At 39.9% G+C, this 23,694-nt stretch overlaps 1 protein-coding gene across 1 annotated transcript; it reads right to left on the bottom strand.

The window, feature by feature from the left end:
• Positions 1 to 7,557: 7,557 nt before the first annotated feature.
• On the bottom strand, positions 7,558 to 23,657 carry TSPAN8 (tetraspanin 8). The gene is made up of 9 exons (XM_030960920.1): positions 23,598 to 23,657; positions 18,165 to 18,224; positions 17,694 to 17,702; positions 15,792 to 15,914; positions 15,080 to 15,154; positions 14,887 to 14,994; positions 13,543 to 13,686; positions 10,145 to 10,228; positions 7,558 to 7,611 (listed from the first exon to the last, which is right to left on the bottom strand). The coding sequence occupies exons 1-9, from the start codon at positions 23,655 to 23,657 to the stop codon at positions 7,558 to 7,560; spliced, it is 717 nt and encodes a 238-aa protein (XP_030816780.1).
• Positions 23,658 to 23,694: the final 37 nt, after the last annotated feature.

The raw sequence follows: 23,694 nt of genomic DNA, 5'->3' as shown, positions 1-23,694 counted from the left end.
TATGAGGAATATGAGAAAGGTAATAGCAGGAAGTTCCCTGTGTCACTGTAACAGTCCATGTAGAATGAGAGTAGAATCTTAAATCACAGGCAGAAGGTAATTCACCATAATTGTGCTACAGGGTATTAAGCATATCAGAGATAGTGCATCTGGATATTTTATACCTTGACCACAGTACCCAAACCCATGTCTGACAGACAATTTCCTGTATCTAATGTGATGAACCCCTTATACAATCTGGAATGTCTGTTAGAGCAGACGACCATTTTGTAATCCAACCATTATAAAACAAGTCTTTGTTTCCTTCCTCTTTCAGCACACTCTGTTGTGTTCAGTAGTCTGTAATTTCTCATCTGTGCTGACAAACATCCCAGTCCATGATCAGTTGGCATGAGGCTGCAGGGATCCATCGCACTTCAATCCGGTTGGGTTGTAAACTTGTCACTCCTATTGCACTCCAGCTCATGTGACACACATTCTGGCTCCCTGAATTCCTCTCCCAGTTGCAATTAAGTATGTTATAAAATCATGGAATAAAAAAAATCATAAAATCATTTAGGTTAGAAAATATCTTTAAGATCATTGAGTGCAGTGATAATCCCATACTGCCAATCCACCACTAAGCATTGTCCTTGAACCTACTCATCTTTTAAATATCTTCAGGGATGATCACTCAGCTACTTCCATGGAAAGATTCTTGTTGCTTGACAACCTTTCCATGAATGTTTCCTAATATCCAAGCTAAATGGCCCCTGGCACAACCTGAGGCCATTCCCTCTTGTACCAAACTATCTCAGCTTTGTGTCTCACCTGCCCCTTTCAGCTGCTGTTGTTTTCACTTTTGTTTCTGATGTTCTGAGCCTTGTTTCCACATGATCCTTACTCTGCCCCATCTGTTTGACTGTGTATAAACATGTACAGAAGTGCAATAGACAGGATACCAAGGCAGTGTGCTCCCAACTCCATTCCTACAGCAATGGGAGAAGTGATTGTAATTCCCTTCCTACACATCAATGCAGTGCTGGTACACTGCTTTGGTATATGCATCTCTATTCCTGTTCACACCATTACTATATACCTTCTAGTAAACATCTTCTTCAGTCACTGGCTTTTCTTGAAAGTGTTCATTTTAATCCTGTTCCAAAGGATCTCAACAGTCTTTATAGCAGACACTCACCCAAGCAGGAAACAGAAGTAAATACTGGAGGTCCCAATGAACATGACACATTCATTTCCATGGCTCCACTTCCTAACATTTGTTACTCTTAATACACTTCTAATCAATGATAGAGGTAATAAGCTTTGACAAAGCTATGTTATCAGTGGTTTTGACTGAAAACCATTGATGAAACCATTTTTTGGACAAAATTAAGTACATTCTAAAAGATATTTTTTTAACAGAGACAGTAGAAAGTACATTCCAATTATTTCTCTTCCCCAACAAATCAACTCTTCAAAAGATCCTCCATGGTCTGAATTAACTGTAATAGTAAAGAACTTAGTGTCAGGTTGAATAATGACATACTCAATATTTCAGAGAGTTGATGCTATTTTAACTCATTAGCAGAATGAAATAGGGTTTAGGAAACATTTGTATTAAAGCAAAGTAATATATTCAGCTGAAACTTTAACAAGAAAATGCAATACAGCAGTGAAATAGTCAATATTCATATCTCAGCCTGGGTTTAGCTGATCTGACAAATCTTTTAGATAACAAACAACATAAAAACACAGTTTGAAATAGTTTAGAAACACATTATGTTCACTTAATAGCAGATGTGAAACAGTATACTGACACTTTGGGCCTTTTACTGCAACCCCTGTAAACCACTAATTAATCTTACCTTAGCAAGGTCACAGACACTCAGTGTAAAGGGCTGGTGCACTGAAATGCCTTGAAATTGTTTTATGAAGCTGTCTGAGAGTGCCCTTGTGTTTGTCCATAGTTTTTGTATTGTTGTTTTAACCAGTTTCTTCCATAGCCTTGAGTGTGCAAGTCCATTAGCACAGTTTACGCTAATTTTCATGAAAAAATAGGGCAGTCTTTTCCAGTCTTTCACAGGTTAATGCAGATTAAGAAACTGGAGTCTCTCTAATGACTTATATTAGCTGAATTTGAGCTCCTCACAGATTAGAAAAGAAGAGTATTATATGTCTCTTATCCCTCTTAATGCACAAGGACCTCGTTTGCCTCTTATTCCTCCATGCCTTTTCTATGTCTCTGTTTCCTGTCTTTTAAAGAATTCTGGACTGCTCAAGCAAATGTTATAAATTCTAAGAGTAAGTGGAGACTTGTATTTCTCTACAAAGAGAAAAAAATTTGTAAGTGGATTTGAGACAGAAAGGAGGAGGAATGATTTTCCCATTCCTCCCCAGTGTCCAAGTTCAAACAGATAAAGGATTCAGCCTTATCAAGTGGTGAATGACATCACCCTTTTATCTCCCCAAGAAACCCAAGCAGGTTGAGCATTTTGCAAAACACACCAAGGGGTCAGCTTTCAGTTCAAAAAAGAAGTACTTGAAAAGAACAAAAAGGAATTTAATCCAAACCACTGCACAAAAAAAAAAAGAGTCCTTCAGTGAAAGGATGAGAATATTGCTATTGACAGGGGTGGGGAGAAAATGTACCAGTTTACTTGATATTAAGAATAATCAAATTGCCATGGATAAAGCCAAAAGAGATCCAAGCCTCCCTTTGGTTCCTGAATGGAATCCTAATGTAACGTTCCCCCATATCAGCACATCCCAGTTCCCTCCTGGAGGAAAAATTTCCAGGCAGATTCTCCAGCCTGAATCTTTGCAGGGGTAGGTTTTAATTCTGGCCTGGAATGTTATTAGATGCTTTTTCTCTAACTGACCTCCCCAAACAACCCAAAGTCAAACATCCCCTCGGCTGAGGAGGGCTGAATCCAGTCTAAATCAGCTGAGTTTCTCCCATGCCAGAAAAACTTGGTCTAAGCAGTTAAGACAGGTCTTACAGCAGAGCCAAAGAACTGGCTTGTAATTTTGTGGTTTCAATCCTATTTCAAAACTTAAACTGATAACCCTCCATCTTAATTTAAAAATAAACCCTGCTGCCTCACTTAATCGTGTCTCCAAAAATACTTTGGCCAGATCCACAGTTTCCTGGTGTCCTATCCAGAGGGAAAGTCAGCTGTTTCACCTCGGTTTCATTCTCCAGGCATGCCCAGAGGCCATACAACTACCACAGCTGTCTCTTGAGGTAGCCTTTGGCTACCAGCTATGCTCTAATGAGCCCCAGCTTCTCAGAGGCCTGGATAGCCAGACAGATTTGGGGCAGATTTGACACTGATTTAAAAACAGGTTGAATTGGCTTTCAACATGGCATCCAGGACACAAAGGTGGAATGGGGCCAAATTCTCCTCATGCTGAATAGAGTGCAGCAAATTCTTGGATCTTGATAATATTTAATTTTTTCTTTCTTTCAAGTTGACCTGTACTGTTTTGCTTCATTCTTCTTCCATTTTTTAAAAACCATTTTTCTTTTTGTCTATCTGCCTCTGTCCTTCCCCTATTTATTTTTTGTTTCCAATAACAGGCTTAATAATGTTCCCTTCATTGTTTCTGACATTGCTTTACTGACTCATATTTTGCCATAAATTATGACGTTTTCCTTTTTTTTATTTGGGCTGCATTTCCCCGCAAATAAAATCCTTTCTGAGAAAAATATGTTCCCCCCCTCCAAATCCCTTAAATGATGTAACAAATTCTTCTTTGGAGAAATTTTGGCCCAGGAATTATGTCTTATCTGTTGCCATTACATAGATGTTTGGTTTTGACATGATAAAGCACCAGTGTGTTTTAAATAGACTTGATTTTAAGGTGGAAGTTAGCTCCACTGGCAAAGGCAGGGACACATTGTCTTTCTTCCTACCACTCTTTTTTTATACCATTTGAGACTATAATGATAAATGCTTTTTCTCCCTTTGATATTTTAAAGAACTAAGGCCTTGGACATGTATCTTTCCTCTGTATGTTCTATTTTATTGGGTAATACTGAGATGAACATAACCTAGCATGAGATAGTTGTGAAAAACCAAAAACAACCTACCCCAACACCCCACAAAAGAAAACCATTATGGTTTTATTGTTCTGTCAAGGATTTATTGTCAAATTCAATTTCAGCAATTCCATACATCAGGATTAAAAAGTGTTTGTGGGCTCAGAAAAGTGTCCCATTGCTATTTTGAGTCAACAGCTAACCATAAATGTTCTTTGATAAGAATACAGAGGGGACTTCATGATGGAATGGTGCTGGGATCTCTGTTACAACATTGTGCAGACCAGATGAATCTTATCCTACCAGCCTAGAGACCAGGCAGGGCTCATTTCCTAGCAGGCTGGATTATGACTGAGCAAAAAATGTCAATGAATCAATGAATAATCAATGCACCTTCATGGAATATTGTACTAATGCTCTTTCCTGACTGATCAGTGCTTGTAAAGTTCTCAACAAGTTCAGTATTGTGGGGTGAGATTCATTCACTTCAATTCCACCCATTTGCACTCTCCTAACCTCTTTGGATATTTATTTTAGAATGAGATGGCTCAAATCCTAGATGTGTTTTTTCTCTTTGTTCATTATAGGAAGAGTTCAAATTCATAGCTCAGATATGGCAGTGGGGGTGGACTTGATGGTCTTTAAAGGTAACTTCCAATCCAAATAATTTCACAATTCTATGATACAAATTTCTACTCTGTTGTTTGGCAAATGGCCAGATGAATCTTATCCAGACAGATTTCTTTTTGTTTCATGCTTAGCATTTTGCTGCTGCCATTGAAAAAATGAGGTAGAAAACTTCAGGAAGCTACAGAACATCAGAAGAAAGTAAGTTTTGCAACATCAAATGCAATGGGCATGTTTTAGTGGCAAACCCACTTCACCAGCAAGCTGATCATATTCTGAATTACTTCATTGGCTCAATCCCATTTTAACAGTCATGGTAGCATATAATCATAGTGCTTTACTTTTATTCCTTAGAGCTTTACATAATAGAGACATATTGCATAAATAAACAGAGTAACTGCTCACCTTAGCTCTAGATAAAACTCCTGTGTCAAAGTTCCTTCCTGAAGACAAAATTTTGATGCTGATTTTAATATCAACAGTTTTAACTGTTTTAACAAAAAGTCTAATGTATCATACATCATTATTTTGATGCAAGCAAAGATTATTTTGAGGATTATATCCAAAACCAGGCAGTAGACACCCAAAATTTAGATGTATTAGAGCTTGGTTTACGCATCTGGCTCCCCAGAGCAGCAGACAGAACCAGACTGGTATCTGAGTGTCTGAGCCAGCGCACATTGTCAGTCTCATCTCAATGCTCATTACAAATTCATGCCAGTATTACTCAAGTTTACTGCTGCCTGAAGTTGCCTCCTCCTGACAGCAAGGATGAGCTGTAATTTCTCCATCATGTCCATCCGTTAGCCTCAAGACCCCTTTCTATGGGAGTCCCTCTTTTCCTTCATTCAAATAGGAGAACAACCATTCTAATGGGAAGGAGGAGGAAGAAGAGGAAGGTACAATTCTTTCTTCATGTTGCCCTTATATTCCCAGTATTTTTCTGTAGTGATAATCCTGGACTCCAGCTGCCATGCCATGATCTGGGTGATTCAGGATCAGCTCCCAGGACTTCAGATCATGGATAAGATATGCACAGAAAAAACACTCTGGGGAGGAGGAGGAACTAGAAGCCAGCGTTTCTTTTTCCAGTTAGTACAGCTGGGTTATGGAGTCATGGTTCTTCTCTGGTCCAACAAAGTTTGAATTCTTCTGGCACAGCTTCTGAGGTTCAGCAGGGGGAAGGACAAGTGCCAGAACTGTCTGGTAGCTAGATGACTTTCCTGGGAGACACATGTATTACCTAAAGCAGCATCACTGCTTGGCCTAATGGTCTGAGTGCTGGGGAAGGATGGTGGATGGGACAGAAATTTCCTCTGGTTGAGTTTAAAAAAAACATCTTTGTTGCAGATGAATTTTACCTGAACCCAATTCTGCTGGAGTAAGACGTGGACCAAGGTCTCTGCTCAAGGGAAGATTTTAATGCATTTATAAGCAAATTGCATTGCTTTGTCAAGATGAGAGCAGTCAAGGTGTATTTCGAGACAGTCGAGGGCACCCAAGGAGTCTTTAACAAGAGGAGCACAATACGTGGTTATCTCTTGAGAGTAACTGTATGAGGTGTTTAAAGTTGCTTTAATGAAGATGGGGGTCCAGTGGAGCTGGATAAATCAGCTAATCCCAACACACAGCAGGGAAGCCATCAGCCTGCTGTGTAAAACCTCAGTAGGTCCCTGTGGACATCATTAGACACCCTCATACCTTAAAAATCTTGTCCCTGATGCCATTTCTATTAGAGGGCAACCTAGGCCAGCAGGTCCCCAGGGCTTGGGACCACATGGGGTTCCACTGAGGTGGCAAGGCAGAGCCTGGCCCACCTCTCCATCCGAGTCAGGAGTGGGGCAGTGCAGGGCACCAGGGCAGCCCCAGCCACTGGCATCACGCACTTCCCGGGGGTGGGCTGAGGCCACACCAGGACACATGGGCAGGCCCAGCTTGGTGGGACTCCATGACCAGGCAGGGAGCTGGAGACCAGCCCTACTGTGACATTGGTGGGGCAGGGACCAACTGGCCCAGGAGGCTGACGTGGTGTCCTTGCCATGGGCAATGCTCAGGGGAACTGGTGTGGCTGGGCAGGGACCATCAGGGCTGTCAGTACCTCAGGGCCCAAACACTCACATGCACTGGTCAGTCCAAAGGCAGGCAGGCTTTTTATGGCTGCTGCTGTGCTGCCAGCCATGCCCTGTGTTTGTCCACCCACCCACCTTAGCTGCACTGGGCAAAGTCTTACCTGCATGACTTCATGCCTTCCCTTCACATGGGCTTGGATTTCACCATTGATGCTTATTTGCAAAACACGTGCCACTAAGTCCAGCTCATTTATGCAGCCTAAGCATCATTTGGGCCTGAGAGCAACTATTTCAGCTGCCAAGATACTGATTTACACATCCCTGAGAGGAAGCGTGGCTTTCCTATTTGGTTCCAAGTCAGTTGCCCTTTCCACAGGTAACAAAACCCTAAATCACAACTCTCTTAGTGAAAACACCCTACTCCACAAGCAGAGGTGCCCAGGGACCTGAGTTCCCTGGAGCAGCCACTGCATGATGGTTTGCAGCTGTTTATGGTGACTCTGCTGTGGGTGGTTTAACGTTCATGCAGGCAGACCACATGGTAAACTCACTCTCAACATGACATAATTGCTGTCTTTGGACAAAATAAACACCTCAGAAACACAAACAAAGATGTTTATTGCAAATAAAAAATCATATTCACTTCATTAAGTCTTATGAAATATAAAAACGTCGTTTTGTAAGTTGTTAAGCATCCATGAGTACAAGAGCTGCCATTTTCATTGGAACAGCTGCCTGGGACATGTATATATTTATCTGAATGTGGCCAGCCAAATTTCTAGCCCTCTTTCTAGAAAGATCTTGATTTGACTGGTGACATCATCCTGACATTTTCACAGTTCATTTGCTCCCGATCTGGCAGTAGAGGATCATAGAAAACACCAAACCAAGAATCTGAAAAACAAAGAGATTTCTGGTATTGCTTGGCAGTTCTGGAAATCAACTGATACACAATGGGAATATTTTGTTAGCAAATGTCTTGGATTTACATGCAGGCTAAATCTGCTATGCAGAAGATTTTTTCCAACGTGCCTCTTACAGAGTAGAGACATTTAATGAAATCAGTATATACCGCAGCTAAGACTGCAGATATCATGGAGAAGTTTCATTTGTTTAAAAGATGGATTGCCTCTGTGTGTGAGGACCCCTGTATCTCTGTGCTTAAAATGCTGTTGTTATCTGTAATGGAGTAGCAATTACAGAGAAGTTCAAGAAATTGGATAAAAATTGAGCATTTCATTTTCTGATAAAGTTAGAGGAATGTTCACTGTGTGTTCTAAGGGTTGTCTCCCTTTGAAATCTCTCTTTTCCACTGTCACTCTTTTCTGTGTAACCATATGTGTGAAGTGTATGTATATAAGTATATATATACATGTGTATACTGTATACAGGTATCTATAAACCTACCTCACTGTTTTGAGTTGCAAATGATCATGCAACAAATATTTTATATTTATCAGTAATGCACTTGGGATAGAAACAATAGTAAGTTCACTGAAGAAGCTGTTACATGAAATAGAAAATTCAATAGAGTCACCTTCTGTATTGGGAATTACTGGGTACAATTCCATGACATGTGGCAGATAGCTGGTGAGATCAGATCAGAAAGCTTCCTTCTGAATTTAAAGTTAACCAGTCTGTGAAGGTGTTCCACAAAAGTGGAAAGTGCCCAGCTGACACCCTTGAAGCCACAAACACTGACATACTTTATTTACTTAAGGAAGAGACAGAGAAGAGCATATGTAGCATAGAGGTACAGCTAAGACAAAGGGATGGCCTCACACCTGGAATAAACTGACAAGGCTTCCCTGACATACATGCCCACATTTGCACTTGCTCCCAAATGAAACTGGGCCCTTCATATCTGTATAATTTTCACTAGTAGGGTGAGCTGAAAGCAGTAACAGCTCACAAGTGGCATAATGAAGCAGGCAGAGGGGAGAAGAGCACCTCTTTTTATCTGGGATTTCCTAGAGCAGAGAGGTGGTTAAGCAAGTGGTCTTTGATTTGCAATTGCTTGAGTTAATTTGGAAAGTTTAAATGTTTATCAAGTGTAAATTGCTATCTGACAATTTGTGCTGAGTCTCATATTGTTTATTCATGTTGTTTTCCAATCCTTTTGATGACTGGGAAAGGCAGCCAGCACAGAAAATGCCAGCTGGAGAACAGGAAAGAATGATGGCCAATGAACTAAAGGCTACAACCCACATAACTGCAGTAACTAGAGCAAAGTGACTTATAATTTGCTTTAGGAATACAGATGCAATTTTACTACACAATTTTACACACATTTTAAGACTATTTAATATCAGTGTATTTAGCCTATTTTTCCCTCAAAGTAAGCGTATGGGTGAGAGACCTGACTACCCACATACAGCTCCTTAAATATCAGAAAGCCTGTGCTGAGTAAGAAGTTGGTGGCCTGTACACTTCCAGTGCTGCAGCTGCATAATTCTTCCCCACTTATTACTATTTTCCTGGAAACACAGTTTTGAACTGGGGCTCTTGCCCACTCTTCTCTCATGAGGAGCAATCCTCTGCCAATGATGTTTAGTATTTGCTTTGAATAACAGACTGAACTTTCCACAGCAATCTTTGTCATTTCTGTTTTTCCCTCAAACATCCACTGGTGGAGAGTGAGGGTGGAGGAAAAGCAAGGAGGAAGAGTGAAAAGAAAAAAAATGACTGAAGAAAGCCTCATGATGAAATCCCCTGTTTCTTTATAATTTTCTCCTATTCAAATCAAAATCAACTAGCTGACTGGATAACCTTACTTCTTTTCTTCCTCTCTTCAGAAAAAATCTTGCATGTTATTCTTCAGTGTATGGTGAGGAAATGAAAGGAAACAGTTCACATGCTCTGTTTTTTTGCACAGGAATATATGGAGCATCACACATGTGCACTTAGGCACATTCATGCATCATCTCGATGCTTAAAGTTTTAATGCCTCAGAATTATAATTTTGTACCAAAACTTAATGATAAAATATGTACTCTAGGGGCTAAGTTTTATTAGGAGATTACTTTTTCCTCAAGAAAATATGAGAAAGAGAAGGAAAAATCTGTCTATTCTTCCTCAGGTCTTCTGGCACTCTTTATTCGTGCACATCTCTGTACACAGGGCTCAGTGTCAAGACACAGCCCAGCTTTAGGACTGGCAATTTTTTTTAGAAGAAAATCTCCCATGTGATACCCTTATACAGGCAGCAGGGTGGTCTGATCTCACTTGAAGTCTGCAGCTCAGCAGCCACATACTTTAATGAAATATGTTCGTATGAATAACAGTAAGGTTATAGCTAAGGTGAGAGGTGGTTTTCCCTAGTCTATTAATTGAGCAAGCCATGTGTTTTAATCCCATTCCCAATGCATTTCCGAGTACAACATATTGCTTGTCAACTACTAAGTATTTTAACAGTGTACACTGGTACCTCAACAACAGCCAGTCCAAAGGCGATCCCCATAATTATGACCAGATTGTCTTTAACTTGTTTCATAATCACTTCTCCACAGGACTGAAAAAGAAAACAAAATTATTAATTATAGGTAAGCAATATTATCATATAGGATATATGAATAATAGGAATATACAGGAAAATATAGGAATACATAGGAATGCATCTTCTAAAATAACTCTCAGGCTCTCTCTCTCTTTCTCTTTAGCTCTGGGCTAAAAAAAGGCTATTTGAATTTACTCTGGCTTGTTGCTAATGAACAAAAACCACACACCTATGTGTACTTTATGCTCTGCGAAAGTCTTTGCTTTCCCAAGTATGAAGAACTAGTAGCTGACCATAACAAGCAACTATTTTAAAGGAAGACATACAGCTGTAGTGTCTAATGTTTGCCTTATTTTCAGTCAACAAGGAAAGAAGTGTTTGTTCTTACTTCCATTTGATAATCATTTGGTGCTAGGAAAGAGTCAATGCAGCCAGCCATGACTAGGTCTGAGAGGAAGCTTGTTTCCCACCAATGTTTGGATTTGAAACTTCAAGGTTTATTATTAGACTTGGGATTAACTAAAAATATTTGGTTATAAAACCTATCTTCAAAATTAATTTTGTCCAATGTTTGGTGGTCTTAAGCTAGGGCTGGAAGGAAGAGAGTAACCAGCATGGTTTCATGAGGGGAATGTCCTGCCTGTTGAACTTGATTCCTTCTATGACAGGGTAGCCCACCTAACTGGTCTTGGAAAGCCAATAGATGTAAACTTTTTGAACTTCAGCAAAAATTTTGGAGCTGTCTCTCACAGTATCCTTCTGGACAAAATGTCCAGCGTACAGCCGTGTTATGCCATAGGTGAGCAACTGGCTCGTGGGTCAGGTACAAAGAGTTATAGTAAGTGAGGTAACGTCAATCTGGAGTCTGGTTAGTAGTGGGATTCTGCAGGGCTCCATCCTCAGTCCAATCCTCTTCAACATGTTCCTAAACAACTTGAATGCAGGACTCAAAGGAATACTAATGAAGTTTGCCAACGACGCTAAACTAGGAGGAGCTGTTGACTTCCTTGAGGGAAAAGAGGCCCTAGAGAGAGAGCTCAGCAAAACAGAGAGATGGACAATCACCAATCATATAAAGTTTAACAAGGTCAGGTGCAGATTTTGCAACCCTGGTTATATTGGGGTTTGGCTTGGAAACAAGATGCTGGAGAGCAGCCCTGCAGAAAGGGACCTGGGGATCCTGGTCCATGGCAAGTTGAATGTGAGTCAGCAGTGCCCTGGCAGCCAGGAGGGCCAACCCTGCCCTGGGAGACATCAGGCACAGCATCACCAGCTGGGCAAGGTGTGGGGGGGATTGTCCTGCTCTGCTCTGCACTGGGGTGGCTTCACCTTTAGTGCTGGGGGCAGGTTTGGGCACCATAATATATGAAAGATATAAAGCTATTAGAGATTGTCCAAAGTAGGGCCATGTGAAGGGCCTTTAGGGGAAGCCATATGAGGAGTGGCTGAGGACACTTTCTCTATTCAACCTGCAGAAGAGGAGACTGAGCGGAGACCTCATTTGGGTCTTCAGCATCCTCATGAGGGGAAGCAGAGGTGCAGGTACTGATCTCTCCACTTTCATGAACAGTGAAAGGACCAAAGGAAACATCATGAAGCAGAGTCAGGAGAGACTTAGCTTGGATATCAGGAAAAGATTCTTCACCCAGACTGGTGGCTGGGCATAGGAACAGGCTCCCCAGGGCAGTGATCACAGCACCAAACCTGACAGAGTTCAAGAAGCATTTGGACAATGCTCTCATGCACATGATGTGATTCTTGGGGCTGTCGTGTGCAGGGCCAGGAGTTGGACTCAGTGATCCTGATGGGTCCCTTCCGACTCAGCCTATTCTATGATTCTACAGCTGAAGTTCTGTGCAGAGCCACGCTCCTTTTGAATATTTGCATACGTCTGTTCTTAGAGTGACTACATCTTCTCTAGGCACTGACAATCCTCCTTCTGCAAACAGGAGGGAAAGCCACGTACAGCTTAAATACATCCAAATTACATTACTGTTACAACACTACAAATGTCTTCCCCCCCAGATATAGCTGTATTTTTTCACCATATATCCTCTCTCACAATAAACACATGGGTCTTCTCCTTCTAGTTCTTCTAAAAATCTCTCAGTTAAGCTGACTCATAACTGCACTGGATTTCAAATATTTTTTCCCATATCAGAAGAGTTGGATGTCTCTACTAGCATCTCACATCACCATGAAATCTATGTGTTCATATGAGCAATATCTTGCACCTGCAGTAATTTCACAGATGGCCTCTCATGTGTCCTTTGAGGGCTTGCCTGAGGCCAAAAAGACATTAAAGTGTGGTCAAAACACCCTCTTTGTATACATCTTATTTCCAGATTGGGTTCTGGTATCTTCTACTTAACCAGATTGTTTCATTGCTTTAAAATAGTATTTGCTTCTGTGGGACTACATGGAGAGGAAATGCTGCTCAAGCAGGACCTGATTAAGGAGCTGTGCAATTAGAGAATTATACAACCAGAATGGACATTTGCTAAAATCTGCTTGGTGCTAGGTGCATACTGGCAAAATTTGCACCACCAGCATTCTAAAACTTCAATTACTTTGTGCTATTCAATTATTTTTTGCATTTCTTTAAAATATTTTTTGCATATCCATAGAGTCCAGATTTCCTTATAATGAGACAAACTAACTATGAAATTTGTTGAGATCTCTACTGTCTACGAGATGGTACTCTTCTAAGTGTACCTCCTTTTTGCCTGTCACCAGATATTTTGCCTTATTACATAAATGAAGATTTTCAAAAGGCTGTAGTTGTAAGAAATCACTCTTTGGACATTCTGCCATGAATCTCACAATATGTAAGGTTTCTTTCCAGCAGATCCTGCAGAATGAGTGTGGGTTTTTTAATTAAAGAATTATAAAACCCCAAAGGTATTGCATTTAATGTGTTTGATTTTCAATACACTTTAGCATTTTGAAAGTCTCCATGTCAACATGTCTACTAGCACAATGAGCCTGGATGGGAGCATAGCCTTCAGAGAGAGGAATGAGAGCCAAAGGGTAGCTGGTGTGCAGCTCTGACCCAGGTTCATACCCTGGCCCCAAAGTCAATAATTTTCATCAACAGTGACCATGCAGATTGCTAAGGGCCAAAACTGGAGAGATCTCAAGAAGAGGAAGGAGCAGAGTTATGAACAGTCATTTCTTAACTGAGAGCATGGGGGTAATTCTGGCTAAGAAAGAGAAAGCAAAACTCTGCCTTTTCAGAAAGATACAGAACTCCTGACTAGGCCAGTCACCAGAGATAACCTTGGGTTAAAATTTGGCTCCTTGGAAAGAGGAGTGAACATTTTTCTCACTTTTTTATAGACGTATCTGCTCCTATAGGTGGTGCAGAGGTCTGATGATGATGGTTTCTCTACTTCACATTGACAGATGTCTTTTTGTTTGTCAAAATTTTGTCCCCAGTCTTCAGGTCCATCCTTCAATCCACAACATTGGTACTGCAAGAAAGGAGTAAATGTGGAGAAGAGTTAAAAAATATGTGATTTTCAGTTTTAAAGAGAGTAGGTGAGGGAGCTGATAGGAGCAACAAAAACCAAATTTTATTTCACCTTTTTCAATGTGGAAGTTGTCCCAAATTCATATGTTTCAAATATCCTTTAAATTTCTATACCATGAATGTAAGTGCATACAGTTGTTGTTTTGGTTTTTTTTAAGAAGAGATAGGAGAAAAAAAGACGAGATTTTCAGTATAAGATGCTCAAAATACATTAATATACTATAAAGCTAGTAATTATCAGTGCCACAATTGAACTAGAACACTAGGTATACTATTTTTTTTAAATCAAGCCTTCTTCTGTAGGTTGTACATGCAGAAGGTAAGTTGCCAGCTCCAGTAACATCCACATTTCACATCTTGAAAAGCCAGGCTGGAAATGTAAAATTCAGGCACATAAAACTCTAAAATCTATAAAAATAACCTCTTTGAATGATGGTTATCTCTTTAAATTGGAAATGGACTGAGGAGACCAGGGCTCCATTTGGGGTTTGTGAAACCTAAACCAGGTGCAGTTTCACTTCATGTTCCACTATATTCAAACCACTAAAGCTCAGAGGTGCAAACTTGGGTTTGAGGTCCTCCCTCTATTAAAAAGCAGCTGGAAATGTTCACATAATTTTGTATAAAAGCAAAGGCTGTGGGACACAATACAGCAGTCCTGTTACATTTAAAAATTAATGCAGTAATTAGGGGATTTTTCATTTTGCTCATCTCTCCAGAGGGCTTATTATATCAGAAGAAATAAGCTGTCTCAGAAGCAGAGGACAAGGCTGGAGATGGAATGGAGAAGGAGAAGCGGAAGTAACATAAGACACCTAAATATTGTTCCTTGTTTGGTTTTCTTTCATACAGCAGACTTCAAAAACATAAAAATTAACTTTATGTCAATGCATAAAAGCAAACACCCATTAGGGACTAAAAAACCAGAGCGGCAGGCATTCTGTCAATGCACAGACCCTGTCCTATCAAGAGAATATAAGTCCCTTCTGTGGTGTTTCATCTTGCCTTTAAGTCAGACCCTTACTCACCCCAGGGAATGAAATTCAAATCTGCAGCAGAGTAGTCATAAAATGAAGCAAAGACAGATACCAAAGATGAGACAAATAGCAACAACCCCTTCGTTTTTTTACTGCTTAATTACCATTTTCTGCAGCTTCTGGAACTCTTCCTGATACTCTTTATATTCTCCTGTAGTACTTTGCAGTGCATTCACAGCTTCACTCAGAGTAAGGTTAAGGGCTGCTTCAACCTGTAAGTTAAAATATATTACTAATTTTTTGAGAAGAAATAAAACTATATGAAGACATCCATGAAACTATAAAATAATACTGTACCTGAGGTTTGTACACTGCTCCTAAAACACCTGCTGTCACCTGAAGAATCAGTATCAGAAGCAGTGCAATAAAAAACTGGGGAAAAAGAAAAGGAGTAGAAAATTGTATTACTTTTGACCAAGGTGATATAATTTAAGTTAATATTTATCTTTCAGGTGCTTGAATAACCATGTAGGTAGAATGATTTTCCAGTCAGAGCTGCTCCAACTATTTCTTCTTTGATTATACGAAAAACTGGTGCTCAAGGCAGAGTACCAGCGATCAAAACATCTGGTGATCAAAACAAGGCACACACCAGAACAGTGTCATGGTAACTGTGTGTGGGTGAGAGTTGGGCAGGAGGACAGGGAGGACGTTCTAGGTGAACCAGCAAAGAGAGGGCTGGGAATTTAGAAAATTAAGTAGAATAGGTAATGGGTGAAAGCTGATGGAGGGAACTTTGAAGATGGCTGGATGGAAAAAAAAGCTAGTGAGTAACATGCTCAAGTCTCTCTGACCCGGTCTTCTTGCTGATGAGACCAACGATAATTTTTACCACAACAGAATTTAGAAGGGGCCCAAACTCAAGGTGTGCAAAGAAAACACAGGATTAAAATCATGCTTTTGGTTAAATTAAAAGGTGCCCATCCTCATTTGATGCTACTTGCAAGGACTCCATCCACCATATGTAGCTGTGGCCTGTGAAAGGCAGACAGACGTTTTTCCTTCCTACCAGCATCAGCATGCACCGGCTCTCCTTGACAGCACCGCAGCACCCGAGGAACCCGAGGATCATGATGATGGCACCTACAGCTATCAGGAGATTAACTCCTCCAAGCATGCTGCTGTCTATCCCCTGGAAAGAGAGAGGAAAAACAATCTTTCAGCTACCAGAAGGTTCTCCTAAAAGCATCTGTGTTCCCCAAAACAAGATCATTATTTTGTAACTGATAAATATACTGAGTAGCAACTACGGAGAAATTGTGATCCATAAATAAACAAAGCTCTAATGCTCCCTTCACAAATGTCGTGGTGGAGAGCTTTATAATATCTGGTTTTTCACAACCTTTATTTCTGCGCAAGATGAAAATCAACTTTACAGAGTAATTGAATAAATATAGATCTTCTGTCTTTAAAGTGGCTTTTTAGTTGGCTTTCAGTCAATGAATCTTTGCTTTTTACTGGAAGTAGGAGACTTGATTACCTCAAAACCTCTCCTACATTAACCCAGTGTTAAAAAAATCTCTGTTTGTCATTAGGAGACCAGGAACATACTCTATGACTGCTCCTGAGAGAACACTTCTCAGAGTGATGCTGCATATATTTTAGAAATAGTTAGATGTATTTTCCAAGGCAGATTTTTTTTTCTTTTTTTTTTGTTTTCTCCCAGGCTTGATCTCTAATATTACCCTCAGAGATGAGAACTTTGTTTTGATATGTGGGGCATTCAACCAAACAATTCATATACCTCAATATTATTAAATATCAAATTATTCAGTTCCCACAGGACTGACTAAGGCCAAAGGCCTAAAGAGAGAAAAATGTTCAAAGAATATTTTCCAATGATACTGGTGCCAAGATTAGCAAAAATGTCTGGAAGTTGTCACATTTATCTTCTGATGGAAATTGCAAAGGTATATAGACAAGTATAATTTGAAGAATGTGTTGTTCTTTCCCTTTCCAAGTTGGACTGAACCTCCTGTTATTTATTCATAGAAAGCTCTATTCATCTACAGCCAGATCCTTATGGTCTGCTCAGTTATTACTGAGGCGAAACATACATCGGGTTTGAATGGGAACTTTGCATGCCTGGAGGTAAAATGTGAGAAAATGCTTCCAGTTTTGGTCCTGACTCTTAATTCATAGTTTTTTGGAGAGTACTAAGTGTTGCTTCAGGAAAGCAATTTGACACACATTTAAATATTTTCTTCTGAATAGGAAATATCTTAAAAAATAAGATTTGGTAGTGGTTTTGGTTTTCCAAGCTCCATTGCATCATTTGAGCCATCACACCAGAGACTGTCAAGTGTCAAGTATGGCAGTTTTAGCATTTAATAAAATGCTGATTGAGGAGCGAAAGTTGTGATTCTTCCTCTTCCAGAGAAGAGAATGGCAGAGCTCTCCACTATGACCTGATCTACCCAATGACACAGTGTCATCTTGAACCAAGTTCTCTTGCATCCATGCTCTTCCAGACATGAGACACCTGGGACTGGCTAAGGGCAAAGTGCCATCAGCCAAATGGCAGGGAATGTACAAAGCTATCTTTTACCTTCACCATATTTTTATTTCCAGGTGGGAAAATACTGGTTTAAAAGTTGTTTCCTTAACTGACAGACTGTGCTAGAGCAGCAGGGGAGTTATCTGAAGAATTGCAATGTAATCTATACTAAAGGCTCAATCTGAAACCTGAAAAAAAATATGCTTCTCTGTGACACCTGGTTGTTTTTCACTTCTCTGGTCAAGAAGTATTTTTAGAAATAGAAGAATGCAAATTACGCTTTCAAATTAATTTGCATTTCTATGTCCCAAATTTATTTGAAAGAATGTACTGCTTAAACTTTAGAGTCAGTGCCAATAGTACTCACTAGGCAAAAGGGTCCACAGGACCATGGGGTCTTTGAAACAACAGGACCAACCTCTGCTGCATGAGTGAGAAAGATAAAAATATTCCCCACAAACATAAGGAGTAACCCTAGGAATAGATATGACTATACTATTCTAATAGGGAAAAACACAGAAAAGACTATGAGCTGCATATCTCCACATTATTCTAACACCAAAATCATTAACAAAAGCGTAATTATTTTTCACTAGAGGTGAGAGACACATTTTCAAAGAGAAATCTGTGTGCATCTGCATGAAACTACATTAATAACGCTGGCAGCTACTTCTCATAGTCATGTATCTCTGCTTGCATCGATCACTTTATCTGACTACCTGCACCATGATGTTTCATCTTAACGTCATAAAATGCATTCCTCTTCACCCACACAAACCACCTCAACAAAAACATAGAAAATTTGTGGAAATGAAGATGGGAAATTAAAGCATATGCAGTAGTTTCCACATTTCACATGGTGCTGGTATGACTGCATGCATTTACCTGCTGAGCACTGCTAACACGTATCCATATAGAGAATCCCAAAATAATGCAACCACACACCTGTGGGAGAAAATAAAGACAAGTTAGAAAGGTCAGCAACTTTTTTACTAACATTCAGTATCCAAATTGCACCATATGCTGTCCAAACTTCTGAAATCACTTGTTTGGCAAAGCAAAAGAAACATGAATTGCTGGAGCAGAGAATATTGATTCATTTCCAGGAAAATTCGTAAGTGTAGTTAAATCTTCAGGTATGCACCAGATCCCTGATGTTTCCACCCCAGAGGACTACGCATTTACATGATGATTTATATATGTGTTTGGGAAGCACACAGAAATTGCGTCAGATGAGAGAGAAATATAAATTGCTATTGTATCTATAAAGTGTGTCTGTAAAGAATGTTGTTTCTTGAATAATGGAAACATGAGATTCGATAAGGGATGTTTGCCTATCTGCTGTTTCTAGCCTTATTCAGGAGACATATCTGGAGACCTTCTCTATGGTAAACCTAACAGGAAAATTTCTAAATAAATTCTTTTTGCTGTTTCAAATGCAGCAATATCTGGCCATCTCCAATCCTTAGAACAGGTCTCATAAAACACCTAGAGTATATGTTCCCATTATAATTTTACGGAAAAGAGACAACTTGAGCTTGTACATGTGAATGTTTGACCAGCATGACTTTCCTTAAGATGGTGGAGTCAGGGAAGATGAATCACAGGTCCAGGTACATTCCTTCATTTCTAGTTGTGCTTCTATTCCATCGATCATTGAGGTACTGTTCCCCTGTGTGCCAGTCACTCTATTCCTAACCTTGTTGTTGATGAACCTCACACAGAATTTCTCTTTATTAACTGTTGGACACAGGTAACCAAGAGGCTACTCTGGTGTGAGGATTGTGCCTACTGAGATGACTGGTAAGAGAGAGACCTCACTGAGGACCAGGGACTAGTCAGATTTATAATTATCTCCATGTGCCACTAATACTCAAGTCATAAATGGCCCTGAAATGTTGTTATGAATTTCCCTTGAAGACTGGGACTATTGAAATTAAAATAGTTTTTTGTACATGGTTTAGATTTTTTTTTTTTAAAAACTTTCCCCACAGAAGTTTTCATATAATATTCAGTATCAAAGACATGAATAACCTCAGCAGATCATTGAATATGGAATAGGGCCAGCACTCAGACATGGGTACCACACATTTTCCTGCTCTAAGTAAAGCTCCCATAAGTACATTTTAAACATGAAAAATAAAGTTGTACAATCAATGACAGCTATAACATGTTATCAAATTTAACTAGAACTTCCCACTAAAACCTTTTGAATCCTGCTGAATTTGCCTAGAAACTGATGGTGTATCATATGACTATACATTTCAGTCTTGTTCAGCAGCACTGTGTGAGTGATGTGACTATTCACTAGATAACAGGGGCTTGCTAATGTGAAAGTTTCCACTGAAGCATCTATTGCTACAAATCCAAAGAGAGTTTTTTTGTTACATAGGACCTCCCATTAAAATACAGCAGAGTAGTAGAAGCAAATTTAACTAAATGTACAGGAACACATCAATCAAATGGGAATACTACAATACTTTCTCAATGTAAAAATAGAAACACTGTTTATAAATCAAACTTTTAGTAAGATGTGTCCATATCTTAATTTTTAAAATAGAGTTGGTTTAGGTTGATTAAAAAATGCTCCATTTCAGTAAAATCTTAATGGTTTGTTTCCAGTTATTTTCATAATATACAAAGTGTACAGAAACACATAAAGAAAAGTTTTGAAATAGCAAATAAAAATGGTCTGTTCCCAAGGAGTCCAAGTTGAACATGTCAAGTTTGCTGCAATACTCCATCCTAAAGTATTCTTAAAATAAAGTTTCAATGAAATAAACTTTCATTCCAAGAAATTTCATTTTTAATGAATTGCTAGTGTTTTCTGATGGAATAAAATAAGCTTCTTTGAAAATGTCTTCACCCATTTTCCCAAAATTAGATGGCTATCTTATTTTTGCTACAATCCTTAATAAAGAATCAGTGATCTTATCTCAGCCTCATAAATTGAACAGCAAGAGTACTGCTGTCCCTCACATTTGGTTGGTTCTTCTCAAGCTTTCAAATTTGGTGTGAGGAGGAAATACAGCTCAGTTGGTTAAATCAATATCACCTCAGATGAGCCTGACATAGTCCTGAACCAACAGTATATTAAGACTCTGCAATTCTCATACACACAAATACCAAATTTGTGGGGAATTTCCTCCACTGGCACACCCTTTTCAAACAGTAAGTTCAAGTATATCAGGAGGAACTTTTACAACAACAGAAGGTTGCTTCTGTTAAAGAAAATATTTGACTGGCGTACTTCCTTGAGACACCTGAAATGACAATTCTAGGCACGTCCTGCAGAGAATGTGGCCTCTGGCTCAGCAAACCTGCTAAGCTTGTCTTGCTACTTCAGGGACTGAGATGTTCACATTAAGGTTCAGGGAAGGGGCCACTTTGTAGATGGGACTGCAAGTCTGGTATTAACAGCTGATCAAAGATCTTCATCACCAACCATGTTGCTTCAAACAAGCGTCAGATGTCAGTATTCAGTGAAAAAAATAGGTAATACTCCAATTTTGCATGATGTGGAGGAGCAGAAGTTGGTGCAATGAGGACAGCAGGTGAGACTGGATATCCTGCAAACTCCAAAGACGGGAAAGAAGAAAAATCTGACGTGTTAGGTTTAATGCACAAAACTGACAAGGATTAATTTAAGGACTGTTAGAAACTCCATATAGAGCCTATCAGTCCATATAGGCACCCAGTTCCAAAGCACAGATCTTCAAAAACCAGTCTGCTGTTCTTCGCCTAGCTGGGAAGATGAAAAACTCTATTTGTGTGCTGGAATCCAGCATGGGGCTCATGGGCATGTAGATGCCCAGGGGACAAGCATCATGTAGTGAAGTCATAGTCAATTTGCAGAGCTACCTTAGATTATTCCAGGGCTTACACACTTAGTGTGATGCTGCATGAGCTGCTTAGAAAACGTCGTCAGAAGCTTAGAAAGCTCATTCCTGAGTCTTTCAAGAGAGGACACTCCCTGAGAGATTGCAAAGGGTGTAAAATGAGAACACCAGGTAAATACGCAACAGTCGTTCTTATCTATTTAGGTTAAAGTCACCTTCATTTCCCAGTATCAGAGAGAGCAGCTATGGGATGAGTGGCTGTAAAGTTATCTCTGTTCCCTCAACCTTACTGTTGCAGTTTAGCGATTTCCATGAGTTAGACAGGAATGTGAACCAAAAAATTCCGTTTCATTATATTTCTGTCAGGCCATACTGTTCTTCCCTATCTTGATCATGTTAACTAAACATCTGCCTAAAAATAATTAACTATAGCTGCATTCCTGCCCTTCTCTGTTTCATTTTCTCTGTCTTAATAGTGCTAAACACCTTCCCTAAAGCAGATAACTACAGTTGCATTCCTGCCCTTCTCTGTTCCATCGAGGCAGGCATGTGCACAGTGAATGCTCTCAGCATTCTCTTCCTCAGAATACAGTATGGGTTTTTCAACTTTGGTATAAAGATAGGAGGAAGTCTGTTTCACACATGCTTGTTTCAAGACTCCCCCAGGACCCCACCCATTTTTTCTCCCTAGGAAATCTGTACTGTCACTGGAGGCATAGGACACTGGTCCAATGTTCATTCTAGAAGTCGTTTGGAGCTTTCCTAATGCTAGTCTGAGACATTTGTCCTTGTTTTAGCTCACAGTAAACACAGATGAATGTGAACAGGTGTTCTGGTTTGGGTTGGGGTAATTTTCTTCATAGTGGCTGGTGTGGGGCTGTGTTTTGGATTTGTGCTGAACACAGGGTTGATAATATAGAGAAGTTTTTGCTATTGCTGAGCAGGGCTTACATCAAGTTTTCTTTCTCCTTTCATACTGCTACTCTGGTGAGGAGACTGAGGGTGCTTGGGAGGTTGGGAGGAGACACAGCCAGGATAAGTGACCCCAGCTGACCAAAGGGATGTTCCAGACCATTTGACATCATGCTCAGTAGATAAAGCTGGCAGAAAGAAGGAGGAAGGACATTTGGAGTGATGGCATTTGTGTTCACAAGTAAACACTTCACGTAAAGAGGACCTGTCCCCATGGAGATAGCTGAACACCTGCCTGCCCATGTGAAGCAGGAAATTATCTATTTGTTTTGTTTTGTTTACATGAATGGCTTTTTCTTTCCCTATTAAACTGTCTATATGTCAACTCACGAATTTTCCAGCTTTTATGCCTTCAATTCTCTCCCCAGTCCTGCTGGTGGGAGCATGAGTGAGTGTCTGTGTGGTACTTGGTTGCTGGTGGGGGTCAAACCACAAAAACAGGAAAAAACTTCCTGAGGAACAAGAAGTCAAACTCAGAAACTTACAGATTCCTGTAAATCCTGTTGCATAAAAACTTCAACACAAATGTCAAAAACCTTCAATCTGCCTTCATTAACCCAAAGGAGGGAACTGGAGGAGACAGTCCAAACCATCACTGGTGTGTCAGGAATTTCTTTGTGAGGTCCATAAGTAATCAAAGAATTTGGGCTAGCCACAAATTTTCCAAGGCTACTGTTTGTGGTCCCTTTTGAATGGTATCACCTTTTCACTTGAAAAAAATCCCTTGAGGCAAAGCCCATAGTATGTCTAGGAGTTCCACTTCTGGTTTCAGTGAACCCCTGGTGAACCTGACAAAGCTCTGTCAGGAAATCTCACAGTGAGGCTGAAGCATGAGAGAAGTGTCCTTTAACTCAAACCTTTCCAGAGCTTTCAAGACCCAAAATTCTTGCAACCCAGCTGAGATGTGGTAAGTAGGCAAATGTGGTTCAAATAACACGCAGAAACCTGCCTGCTGTGCTGTGCTGTATCAGCCTTGGTACAGCTGTGGCAGCACTGCCAGCTCATACATTCCTAGAAACATTTACTGCCCACCATCCGAAACTAATTATACAGTAAATGTAAAGCAAAGAACCACAAAGAAGGCTATGAAAACTGTTTATCAATTAGGAGGCTAAAAATTCAAGTAAATTTTCCGTATTTTCTATTGCAACTGCATTTTGAGGATCTTGCATACAAACAGCAATAAAAGGAAAACAACTGCGCATTGTTATTGCAGAGCCTGTTATCTTCTGACTGAGATGAGTAATGTCCCTCGACATGAGGGGCACCAGATGAACAGGGAGACAGATTTGTAGCTTGTCTACTTTTAAATGCTGAGGGAAAGGTGTTTAGATGGAAAAAGACAAAGGGAAGGGCAAAAGTTAAATATATTCTCCCCTCCCTGATTTAGAATCATACTCTAGTTCCACTTATGCTCTATTTTCTTTACAATTTCTCTAACTGCAGCATTCAGATAGTGGGGAACACATTTCCTACATCATTAATAACAGTTTAAACACTAACTTACCCAAAAGAAAAAGTTGAAGATGAACATGGAGTACTTCATGCATTTGCTTACACCCGCCATTTTCAACCAGCTGAGACAAAAACAAGTGCTGCAAAAG

This window comes from Camarhynchus parvulus, chromosome 1A, assembly GCF_901933205.1.
Source record: "Camarhynchus parvulus chromosome 1A, STF_HiC, whole genome shotgun sequence".
Lineage (NCBI taxonomy): Eukaryota > Metazoa > Chordata > Aves > Passeriformes > Thraupidae > Camarhynchus > Camarhynchus parvulus.
This window is presented reverse-complemented; position numbering and strand designations above follow the sequence as displayed.